Source organism: Hyperolius riggenbachi, chromosome 11, assembly GCF_040937935.1.
Source record: "Hyperolius riggenbachi isolate aHypRig1 chromosome 11, aHypRig1.pri, whole genome shotgun sequence".
Taxonomy (NCBI): Eukaryota; Metazoa; Chordata; class Amphibia; order Anura; family Hyperoliidae; genus Hyperolius; species Hyperolius riggenbachi.
This window is the reverse complement of record NC_090656.1, coordinates 218,321,868-218,334,707: the sequence shown is the minus strand read 5'-3', so window position 1 is coordinate 218,334,707 and position 12,840 is coordinate 218,321,868. Positions and strand designations below refer to the sequence as shown.

Here is a 12,840-nt window from a genome sequence, read left to right as displayed (position 1 = left end):
CTGGTATACACCTTCAGTTCTGATTGGCCAATTTCACTACCTCTAATAAATGAGGGTCAACAGATTTTGAATAGTATAAGCAGTTTTTTATAGGTAAACACTAAATGGTAAAATTGGTCAATCAAAATTGGATGTGTGTATGTTCCCTTAAGCCTGGAATACACCTTCAACTTTGGTTCACCAATCACTGCCCAATTTTATCAGCTCCATGTAGTATGAGGTCCTACAGATTTTGAATACTATGAACAAATTGTGTAGATAAACCCTCATACTACATGAAGGGGGTAAAATTGGTCATTGATTGTCCAACCAAAGTTGAAGGTGTGTACAAGGCTTTCAGGATCATTGTAGTCCCTTACACACTCCAATAAGTTCTGGTTCACCATGAGCTTGCTGGTTAGTCCGTACCTCTCGGTGTTACAAGCCTTAAGGCCCATACACACGTCGGACTTTTGCGAACGACGGGTCGTTTGAACGTCCCCTCGTTCAGTCGCCGGCACGCCAAGTCGGGCGTGTGTACAGACTGTCGTTCGGGTGATAAGAGTGATTTTGAGCGATCCACCCGGCGGATCGCTCAATACCAGTCTCATCACCCGAATGACAGTCTGTAAACACGCCCGATTTGGCGTGCCGGCGACTGAACGAGGGGACGTTCAAACGACCCGTGGTTCGCAAAAGTCCGACGTGTTTATGGGCCTTTACTCCATAGAGCCAAATTAATCCATGCCATGCACCGATGAGGATCAAACAATCTGAAACAGTCTGTATGCATGTTGGAATATTATGGCTCTGTACAAATTAACAAGCTGACACATCATTGCATTCCAGCGGTTCTGGAGGTGTGTTTAGCTTCTAAAGGTAACAATGGTTAATTTGCATATATTCAGCAGTGGTGCCATGGGAGACATCTCAGGCTCACTCCAACCTGAATTATCGCAAATTCTTTCTGTTTTAAGAAAGCAAACTTTTGTTTTTACAAGGCTTAACATTGACCTTACCACGTCAGAGGATACCACAGGTGTTGTCACATTTTGTGATATGTAAAGACAATCTAGTCCTGTCACTGGCACTCAGGAACATAGGCCCGGCCTCAGAAACATACAGGGTGTGGCTAGGCCGGTACTTACGTCATGCAGCGGGAACGCCGTGTTGTACGTGCCGTTTGTCAACAGCTTCTTGATTCCAAACCTCCTCTTGTCCTCTGAAATTCCATAAGGGCAGCGGGAGAGGATATAATACACCTGGAAAGGGAGGACAACTTCAGTTATCCGGTCTAAACTTTTGTGATGCCCATGCTTTCCTATAGGCCCTTTCCCATAGGCCCACTGCATTTCTGATTGCCATAGGCACATAATGCATATACTGGATGTAAAATAGGTATGATCAGTGAGATGCAAATTAGTTCTGGGTTCATGCAGGGTTATGTCAATTTGTATACCAATATATGCAGCTTGAAAACAGACCAATCAATTGGAACCTGGGTGGGACTTGATTAGTACATCTGCAAGCTGCATATATTTGCATAAAAATTTACATAATCCAGCATAAACTAGTAAATATTTGCAGCTCATTGATCACCCCTATATGTGAATCGGCCTTGTGATTACAGTATGTATTGATATCAATGAGAACAGGCAACTGATAAAGCAATCTCTCTAGCCCCAGACTGGTCCTGATGCGGTTACACTGATACAGGAAAAAGAGAAGTACATGAAAAAAGTCCTAACAGCTCTCTCTGAAAGGGCTCAAACCCACTAGCAGCCTTTTCTAAGCGCTAGTGATTTGGAAAAGGCTCTTGCTAATGCAATGCTATGGGGGATTTTTCATAAAATCATACCACTCAAGTGGGATCACACCCATAGCACTACATTAGCAAGAGTTTTCAAATCTCAAAGCGTTCAGAAAAGCACTGCTAGTGGGTTCCAGGCCTAAGTCTTACGGTAGAGCTCCTCCAAGGACAGTCAGTGACATGACTATATGGTAAAGTGCTGCAGAAGAGGTCATTGCTAATATATACTGATTTCTTATTCTTTTGCATGTTTGTCACACTTAAATGTTTCTGCTCATCTAAAACCGTTAACTATTAGTCAAAGATAACATAATTGAACACAAAAGGCAGTTTTAAATGATGGTTTTTATTTCTTAGTGAGAAAAAAAAAACCAAAACCTACATGGCCCTGTGTGAAAAAGAAATTGCCCCCTGAACCTAATAACTGGTTGGGCCACCCTTAGCAGCAATAACTGCAATCAAGCGTTTGCGATAACTTGCAACAAGTCTTAGAGCGCTTTGGAGGAATTTTGGCCCACTCGTCTTTGCAGAATTGTTGTAATTCAGCTTTATTTGAGGGTTTTCTAGCAGGAACCGCCTTTTTAAGGTCATGCCACAACATCTCAATAGGATTCAGGTCAGGACTTTGACTAGGCCACTCCAAAGTCTTCATTTTGTTTTTCTTCAGCCATTCAGAGGTGGATTTGCTGGTGTGTTTTCGGTCATTGTCCTGCTGCAGCACCCAAGATCGCTTCAGCTTGAGTTGACGAACAGATGGCTGGACATTCTCCTTCAGGATTTTTTGGTAGACAGTAGAATTCATGGTTCCATCTATCACAGCAAGCCTTCCAGGTCCTGAAGCAGCAAAACAACCCCAGACCATCACACTACCACCACCATATGTTACTGTTGGTATGATGTTCTTTTGCTGAAATGCTGTGTTACTTCTACGCCAGATGTAACGGGACACGCACCTTCCAAAAAGTTCAACTTTTGTCTCGTCGGTCCACAAGGTATTTTCCCAAAAGCCTTGGCAATCATTGAGATGTTTTTTAGCAAAATTGAGACAAGCCTTAATGCTCTTTTTGCTTAAAAGTGGTTTGCGCCTTGGATATCTGCCATGCAGACCGTTTTTGCCCAGTCTCTTTCTTGTGGTGGAGTCGTGAATACTGACCTTAATTGAGGCAAGTGAGGCCTGCAGTTCTTTAGATGTTGTCCTAGGGTCTTTTGTGGCCTCTCGGATGAGTTTTCTCTGCGCTCTTGGGGTAATATTGGTCGGCCGGCCACTCCTGGAAAGGTTTTTCACTGTTCCATGTTTTTGCTATTTGTGGATAATGGCTCTCACTGTGGTTCGCTGGAGTCCCAAAGCTTTAGAAATTGCTTTGTAACCTTTACCAGACTGATAGATCTCAATTACAGTACTTTTGTTCTCATTTGTTCCTGAATTTCTTTGGATCTTGGCATGATGTCTAGCTTTTGAGGTGCTTTTGGTCTACTTCTCTGTGTCAGATAGCTCCTATTTAAGTGATTTCTTGATTGAAACAGGTGTGGCAGTAATCAGGCCTGAGGGTGACTACAGAAATTGAACTCAGGTGTGATAAACCACAGTTAAGTTATTTTTTGACAAGGGGGGGCAATCACTTTTTCACACAGGGCCATGTAGATTTGGAGTTTTTTTTCTCACTAAATAATAAAAACTATCATTTAAAACTGCATTTTGTGTTCAATTATGTTATCTTTGACTAATAGTTAACGGTTTTTGATGAGCAGAAACATTTAAGTGTGACAGACATGCAAATGAATAAGAAATCAGGAAGGGGGCAAATAGTTTTTCACACCAGTATATGTATATGTATATGTATATGTGTATATATATATGTATATGTGTATATATATATATATATATATATATATATATATATATATATATATATATATATATATATGTGTATGTATGTGTGTATGTATGTGTGCGTGTATGTGTGCGTGTATGTGTGCGTGTATGTGTGCGTGTGTGTCTGTCTATGTGTGTGTGCGCGTGTGCGTGTGCGTATGTGTGTGTGTGTCTCTCTGTGTGTGTGTGTGTGTGTGTGTGTGTGTCTCTCTGTCTGTGTGTGTGTGTGTGTGTGTGTGTGTGTGTGTGTGTGTGTGTATATACATACATACATACATACATACATACATACACTGTACACACACACACACACACACACACACACACACATCAGTGTTCTCCCCAGGATCAATCAGCTGGGCGGAGCGCCCAGGTAAGATAAGTTACCGCCCGGCTGATGAAATCTCTGTCACTGCGAGCCGCACTCTTCACTGACAAGTGCCTGGCTGTCAGGATATGCTTCTTCCCCTCTGCACACGAGATCTCGTGCTTCCCGGGCGAGCTCCTGCACTGATTGGCTCAGCTCATGGTAAGAGGTGTGACCATAGCGCTAGCTGCCGACTGTCACTGCAGAGTCCAGACTAGGCTCGTGACTGTGTAGTGTGTATAAGCTGTGTGGGGATGTGCTGGGCAGAGACTAGAGGCAGGCAGAGCGCAATCATTGACCGGCTGAACGTGTTAATTTATGTGCACGAAGTTCAGCGTATAAAGCGGGACGGAGCAGTGCGGTGGTCTGTGATTTATAGCACAGGGGAGAAACACGTGCTGGAGTCATAGGGGAGCTGACAACAGGATGGAGAAGTGTGGTGGGCTGTGATTTATAGCAGGAGGATCCCGGGCAGGTCATGGTGAGAGATGGAATGCTGTGTGGAGTCAGCCACAATGTAAACTGCAGACTTAACTGTGTGAGAGCCAGTGGCTGTGGGAGCACATAGCTCTCTTGTTATATATGTGTGCTTGTGTCGTGAAAGTCCTGTGTCCTGACTGCAATCCTTCATAATCATAAATAAATCTTTCCTGGACTCCTGTGGGTCTGTTCTGCCTATGCAAGCCAGGGAGGAGCTGATATATATCACACAGTGCGAGACCCCTCCTCCATACAACCCAAAGAAAGATGGTTCCCTGTCCATTTGCAGCAGCCAGTCATGTACACTCAATCCACTAGCAACACAGTGTGAGGCATCTAGTATGAACCCCTCACCCACAACACCTGCACCAAGGGTGAGATCTCCCTCCCCACCTGATAGCTGTCAGTGGTATTATCTCCACCCACATCCAGTAGCACTCGGCGCAACCTTCTCCCTCACCTAGTATTACCCAGGGTGATCAAAATACCCCACCTGACACTTTTTGTGATTCTCTACAACAGGGGTCTCAAACTCCATTTGCGTCCCTTGATACAATATTTTGTGGCCCTCGCCGGCAAAAGCTTCCTTATAGTTCGCTTCAGTGCTCCCAAGTAATCCGCCGCATCCCCGCCGCTAAACGAGGGCTGCAGAGCCCCCAAATCGCCCGGGGGGCAATCCGCCGGCATTTCCTGGAAGGGGCAGAGCTTTTAGCTCTGCCTCTCCTGACGTCAATCGCCACACGGATCGCCGCCTCTCCCCGCCCCTCTCTGTGAAGGAAGAGTGAGAGGGGCGGGCAGAGGCGGCGATGCGCCGCGATTGTGAAATTCCTTATGCGGCCCAGCCTCATCCTGACTTTGCCTCCTGCGGCCCCCCAGGTAAATTGAGTTTGAGACCCCTGCTCTACAAACACACACTTGTCCCAACTCCCCAGCAAACCAATCACCCACCCACCCCGCGTGACCCTCTCCTCCACTCAATGAGCCCTTACTTCCCCACCCGGCTACTTTTTCATGCCACCCGGCTGGCAAAGATTTCTGGGGAGAACACTGCACATATATATATATATATATATATATATATACTAATAATATGGTGGGACGTTATGCTTCATCTACACGGCGAGATCCGTCGGATTCGAAACCTGCTCGTCCCCGCCGGCGCCTCTTATCTTCCGCTCGATTCCCCGCTAATGTTCTCTCGCAGGGAATCGGCCGCGGCGAGATCGGACCTGTCGGATCTTATCAATTGAGCCATATCAGCGGCTCGATTGATAAGATACATCGGCACGTGTAGACCCAGCTTTAGACTATGACAATGGTACTATTGCATTGTGAGCTCCTCTAAAGAGAACCATAGATGAAGCATTCTCATGTATTTTATTACATTTATCAGTGGTAACATGACAGTAAACACCTACCCTGCTTTTAGTTTTATTCTTGTCTGCCTAATCTGTCTGTTATCAGCGGTGATAAGAATCCCCGACTGAGCCTTCAGTCTAGGTTTGACCTGGAATCATTACGTCTTCTGTGGAGTCTTCTCAAGACCAAGCCTGCCCCCTCCTGGCTCAGCTTTCCTGCTTTGCATACTCAGAGCTGATGACATAGGAGGGGCTACTGCTGCCGAGAAAGAAGCTCTGAAACAGACAATTGTATCTGTGTGCACTGCGCAGCCAGTCATTATCTACTTACTGTATGCAGTTTAATTTCTATGAGAGACGCTTCCTACAGGCAGCCACACAGCATGCCAGAATAATAAAGATGAAAGCACACAGATGAAAGGCTGCAGCAGCCCTGCTTGACTATAGTCTTATAGAAGCTAGACAGCACATCCAGAACAACTCATAACCCGGAAGCAGAAAGGGTATGAGCCGGCGGCCATATTGGACTTTTCCCGGCGCAATAATGGATCAAAAAACACTCAAAAAGGCACACCAGAGTGGCAAAATTATCAGGTAGAGCATTTATTCTTTACAAGCTATCAACTGATATGTTTATTTTGTGTGAATCGTTCATCTCTGGTTCCCTCTAAGGGACAGTTCGAGACATGACTATGTAGTCTGTAAAGTGCTGCAGAAGATTTCAGTGCTATATACATGTAGAATAACAACATGTATAATAACATGTAATAATAATAATTATGACTGTGGTAGGGATTAGATTGTGAGATCCTCTGAGGACAGTGACATGACTATGTACTCGGAAGTTCTGCAGAAGATGTTGGCGCTATATACATACATACATAATAATATGGTACATAAATACAGTCCCTCCTTTTCTTCCATAAACGGACTCCTAGAGGGAGCTTACAAGCCATAAACAACCTGTGGACCTCCAGCTATAGGTGAATCAGGTTCCAGCATACTCTATCAGGTATTGTCAATCAGCCTATGGTGATCTACAATTTGGCCAATCCTTCTGCAAGCAAATGCTCACTTGATGCCAGAACCCTCCCCGACATCCTCCAAACCCCTCCTACTCACTATTCTGTTGCGAGTGGCCGGTGAGAAGAAGGTGTCCTGGTTGTTGATCAGGAACAGCTCCTGCCGGTGTTTGCTGAACGGCGCTGTGAAATTATCAGCTTCTGGGTTCTTTATTTCGTCCGGCAGTCTGAATATCTTCAGCATGCGCTTCAGGGGGTTGTGCACGGAGTCATCTATGTCGTTCGTCTTAATGGGCATTTTAATATTCAGAACTTCCGCATAGGTGGTGAGGACCTCCCAGGGGGCGTGGATCTTCACAAAGTAGACTTTGCCGCTTTCAGATTCCTGCAGAGAGAACAGAGAAATTGGTGCCAGGTACAGCTTTTTGTCTTTGATAGATATCCTGCGCATCTCAGTTTGTCACATGACACACAAGCTCGCTGGCCGGCTAGAGGAAAAAGTGTTAAAGTGGACCTGTACTCTTGCACAGGACATAAGCACAGATAATTGCACCCTGTATGTATTTAGAGAGTTTAGCCTGTCTGATCCCCCCTCATCTGTGACTAATCACAACTTGTCATTTGATCTCTCAGTTGTCTTGGCAGAGCAGCTAATTAGCAAACACAGGATGTTAACCCCTTTGTCTGCTGCCATGAAAGCAGGAAGTAGACTCACTGCAGATTTATTGCAAGATTTGTATGAGCTGTAATATTTTAGAGTAGAGCTGAAGTTCTGAGTTCAGGTCCGCTTTAGACTTGCGTAGTTCATACTTTATATATAAATATACTTTTTTTTTTAAAGATGTAAATTATAAGAGAGGACTTTAAGAGAACCTGAACTGAAAATATAAGTCAAAATAACCATACACAGGTCATACTTCCCTCCTGTGTAGTCTACTCATCAATCTATGTCTCCTCTCCAGCATCCTGTTTGTCCACTGTGATCAATGGAATTCTCCGTCCTACATTTTAAAAATGGCCGTTACCCCATAACAGCTTCCTGGCCCACTTGGGCCATAAGGAACCATGTACATAACCTTGCACATTCAGTTGTAACTGACAGCTGCTGATATATAACAGCAACTGATATATTTCAGTTCTGACAAAATATTGTCAGAACTGGAAGGAATCACTATAAGAAGAAAATGGTGAGCTTCTGAGAGGAACGGACAGTGAGGCAAGCATGTAATATTCATTTGCAGCTACGTCGTGCATTTATTTTAAATAATGTTACTCGCGTCAGGTTCCCTTTAAGAGTATTGAGGATGCGTCGCGCCAAAACCAGTTTGGGATTTGAAGAGTGACTATTGCCCTTTACAGAGACCTTTGCTTTTGTACTTTATGTGCTCTTATATGTGCGATGTTGCACAGGACCCATGATGAGTACTCATGGTTCTTTTATTCTAGTCATTTTCATTGTTTTATGCTGGGAACACACAATGCAAATTTCCCGCCGGATCCGCGGGAAAAGATCGATTATTTCCGACATGTCCGATCTGTTTCCAATCAAGAAAGGGATCGATTTTGCAAACTTTTCATTGGAAAATTAATCCGTTATCGGGAGCAGTTTGGACATGTACACACGGTACAACTTCCTGTGTGATCACCCGTCGATCGGACAGGAAATTGCATGGTGTGTTCCCAGCGTTCACATTGGCTGGATAGTGTACTGACTAATGCCTGGGACACACCATGTAATTTCCCATCAGATAGATAGACAGGTCGAATTGATAGTTTCCAACAGGACCGATCTGATTTCGGTTCTTTTTTTAAATGATTTTCTGATCACTTCCAAGCAAAATCAATCAGAAAAAAACGATTGCAAATCAGATCTGGCCTGCCAAATTATCGATTAGACCCGTCTGTCAGAAAATTGCATAATGTGTACCAGGCATAAGGGCTCTGACACAGGAAACCAGGGTTCAAATCTCAGCTCTTCCTGTTCAGTAAGCCATCACCTATTCAGTAAGGAGATTTTGGGCAAGACTCCCTAATACTGGTAATGCCTATAGAGCGCGCCCCTAGTGGCTGCGCTCTGAGCCCGCCAAGAGAAAGCATGATATAAAATGTTCTGTGTCTTGTCTAGCATCAAACCTTTTCTACATTTTACACTGATCACCGACGTCGCTCTTGGATATAGTTCCATTCACTGCTCTTTATTGGTTCAAGGGGAAGAAACAAAACAAAAACAAACAAAAAACTGACAATCTGCTGCAGGGAGTACCTGCTTTGCCTTATCGCACTGATGAAGGTCCTGACATGGCTTTCCTTTAAAGGACCATTATGGCCAAAAATTATAAAATGTAAAATACATGAAAACACAAATAAAAAAGTACATTTCTTTATAGCACATTTTTAAAACGTATAGCACATTTTAAAAATGTGCTATAAGTTACTTTTCTCCTATGTTGCTGTCACTTACAGCAGGTAGTAGAACTGACAGAAGTGACAGGTTTTGGACTAGTTTACCTCCTCATGGGGGATTCTCAGGATTTTCTTTATTTTCAAAAGCACTTAGGGAATGGCAGTTGCTCAGACCAACTGCCAGAATAGTATGCAAACAGGTGCGCAGGGTGGGGGCTGCATCTTTGTATAGATCCTTTCCAGGGAGTGTTTTGTAAAGAATTAATGAGATACTGAGGAGATGGGCTAGTCCAAAACCTATCCATTTCACCAGATTTCTACTACCTACTGCAACATAGGAGGAAATACATGTTTTGCTGCCTAAAGGTGGCCACTAACGGTCCAATTTCTAGCGAAAAATCATTTGAGCAATCAGAAATTCTGATCGGATTGGTTGTAAATAATCTCTGTTGATGGGCAAAATCGATTATGAACGATTATTAAACTATAATCATCCAATTGGACTTTCATCAAACCAAAATTTGGATTTGCTTGTTGGTTGTGATAGATAGGAAGCAAAGATTGGTTAGTTGATGGTGTAGTGAACGATTTTTCTTCCGATCAGAATTATTTATCTGATCGCTCGAACGATTTTTCGCAAAAACCGTTAGTGGCCACCTTAACAGTCTCCTAGCGGTGATCTGCAAAACCAATTGGCGTTGAGCAGTCCTGGGACTGAAGCCTCATTCACGCCAATTGGTATGGCGCGGTCAGCAAAGAGTTAAGGGATTTATATTGTTAGAGAGAACTTACTTTCTTGTCCTCCACCTCCAGCTCCAGACCGGCCTCCTGCATTTTCTGCTCAAACTCCTTCCGCCTCTCCTGCAGAATAAAAACGCAGAGAATTATAGATCATGGGGAAGGCTCACTATTCCATTAAATGTTCATGTTGTTATAGGGAAGGGAACGAGTAGCAGAGGACCACAACCACAGCAAGGATGCATCTAATGGCATAATGATTTATATTCATGTATATAGTCGTACGGTTTATAGTCGTATCGCTCCACAGCACTTTCATAAACCATAACTCCCTCTCTAACTCACACGTCAAAGATCATAACATCATAAGAAGACAATTCCTGAGGCAGAGATAACCCTCTCCCTGTAACGCAGCTGTTCATTCCAGCATCCCTACAGCTCTATCCCCTGCAATAGGCAACAATCTTCTTCCTTCTGTTTCTTTTTCCACCCTAAGCCTCTGTATATTTCATCTAAAAACACTGATCATCTATCGGGGATCAGAAAACCAAACCTTTGCAGACACCACAGAGCGGACTCCTGCGGGTGGAAAGGGGAAGCAGAAATAACACTGCGGTCGGTCATGCTTGGGCTTCAGGTATCCGAAGGGAAAAAAGGGCCCCTAGGGCAAGCTAGGCCAAATGTTTAAAAAGAAACCGTAACCAAGAATTGAACTTTATCCCAATCAGTAGCTGATACCCCCTTTTACATGAGACATCTTTTCCTTTTCTCAAACGGATCATCAGGGGGCTCTGTATGGCTGATATTGTGGTGAAACCCCTCCCACAGTGTGATGTCAAGATCATGGTACTGACATCACACTGTGGGAGCCTTGTTGCATTTTGGGAAATAACAGCTGTTTCCAACTGACAAAAAAGCAAGCAGCATCTCCTTCCAGTGACATTACCTACCAGCAGTAAAAATGTCACCATGTGATTAATGTTAGAATGTAAGTCAGGGAGAGGAAAGATTTTACAATAGGCAAACACTGACTAAATCATTTATACATAATGATTGTAAAAATTAAGCACTTTTTTTATTACATTGTTTTCACTGGAGTTCCTTTTTAAGTGGCGTCACGTGACGCACTGACAGGAAGTGCCAGCATGGCCACATCGGCGTGTCACGAAATGCCGCTGTGGCCATGGACACCCAACACGGGATTAGGCGAGTTATCACCCGCTCCCAACTATGCAGGGAGGGGAGGGAGGGAGGGAAGAGAAGAAAACGGCCACCCAGCGGTGGGCTGGATTCACAGCGCGTGATGGCTGGATGCGGCCCAAGGGCCATAGTTTGCCCAGTCCTGGGGGTTACTTACCTCAGTAGGGGGAAGCCTCTGGATCCAAAAAGGACTTCCGAGGCAGCAAACTAAATCTAGCTTTACTTACCTGGGGCTTCTTCCAGCCCCTGGTAGTTATTTGTGTCTCTCACCACAGCACCGGTCTTCTCTGGGGTTCCACGGGCTGCCTTTAAGGATTGCCGACACCCGAGAAGTCAGCATCTTCTTGCAGGCCCGCCCACCCTCCACGTCCCCGGGAGCACACTGCACAGCCTCAGTACGCTTCTTGCAGGCCCGCCCACCCCCCACGTCACCGGGGGCCATACTGCACAGCCTCAGTACGCTTCTTGAAGGCCCGCCCACCCTCCACGTCACCGGGGGCACACTGCACAGCCTCAGTACGCTCCAGATGACAAGGGTGAATATTCATGCTCTTGAGTAAGTGCAGAAGACATCGGCCCCCAGCTGGACTCCAGAGAAGTCTGGAGCTGCGACGAAGGACACAAATGCCTTCTAGGGCCTGGAAGAAGCCCCAGGTAAGTAATACTAGATTTAATCCGTCGCCTCAAGACATCCTATAAGCAGTATAAGCTTTCCCTCGGGCTCCGGCGGCAATAGCTGAGCCCAGGCGCGAGCCGTCTGTATATGTACATATATAATTCACAACTCACTAGACCTGAAGAAGACTCTGGTTGGAAATCTATAGTTTGCGCAGGTGTCCCCAACATTGTTGGCCTCCCTTGTGGTGAACGGTTTAATTGCAGAAACTTCAAAAGGAAGAACCTGCAAAGTGAAGCCACTAACCAGGGGTGGATTCAAGTGGAACGGGCTCGAGGCAAAATGGTTTGGCTCCCCCTGCTGGTCGCCTGTCTGTTTTAGTAAGGTGAGGCAGAGGAAAAATGATCAGAGGAGGTGTAAGCCAGGCAGCTGAGCTCCCACCAGGCCCTGGGCACCTGCGTAGGTTGCACTGTCAATGCACCACACTAACCCCTCCACAGAGCAGAACACACTGATCAGTCAGGAACTGAACTGTGGGCCCTTATGCAATTAGCTTTTACTCCTGAGCTTTCCCTTAGGTGATATTTTTACATTTTGCCAATAAAATGCTTTTTAAGCAAGAAATTCTATTTCTCAGTTTTCAGCCATTATAGCTTTAAAATTAAACGTTCTACTGTGGATAAAAACAAAACATTTGCCCATTTGTCCCGGTTATTGCAACATTTAAATTATACCCCTAGTACAATGTATGGCGGGCAGCACGGTGGCATAGTGGTTAGCACTCTCGCCTTGTGGCGCTGGGCCCCCGGTTCTTATCCCAGCAAGACCAACATCTGCAAGCAGTTTGCAAGTTCTCCCGGTGTCTATGCGGGTTTCCCCCGGGCACTCCAGTTTCCTCCCACATCCCAAAAACATACAGATAAGTTAATTGGCTTCCTCCTAAATTGGCCCTAGACTATGATACATGCACAACACAATACATACATAGACATGT

At 44.9% G+C, this 12,840-nt stretch overlaps 1 protein-coding gene across 13 annotated transcripts in view; it reads right to left on the bottom strand.

Annotated features, from left to right (window-relative positions):
- ANO5 (anoctamin 5) overlaps window positions 1-12,840 on the bottom strand; it is a 182,354-nt gene that overhangs the window by 86,965 nt on the left and 82,549 nt on the right. For all 13 annotated transcript variants that reach the window (XR_011024731.1, XR_011024730.1, XM_068260357.1 and 10 more), the window contains 3 exons: window positions 10,085-10,153; window positions 6,990-7,274; window positions 1,128-1,241 (listed from right to left, as the gene is read on the bottom strand). Coding sequence is in view for 11 of the 13 variants with exons in the window: in XM_068260357.1 (XP_068116458.1) it covers window positions 1,128-1,241; window positions 6,990-7,274; window positions 10,085-10,153 (468 nt within the window). In the remaining 2 variants the exon portion in view is untranslated. The remainder of the gene's footprint in view (window positions 1-1,127; window positions 1,242-6,989; window positions 7,275-10,084; window positions 10,154-12,840) is intronic.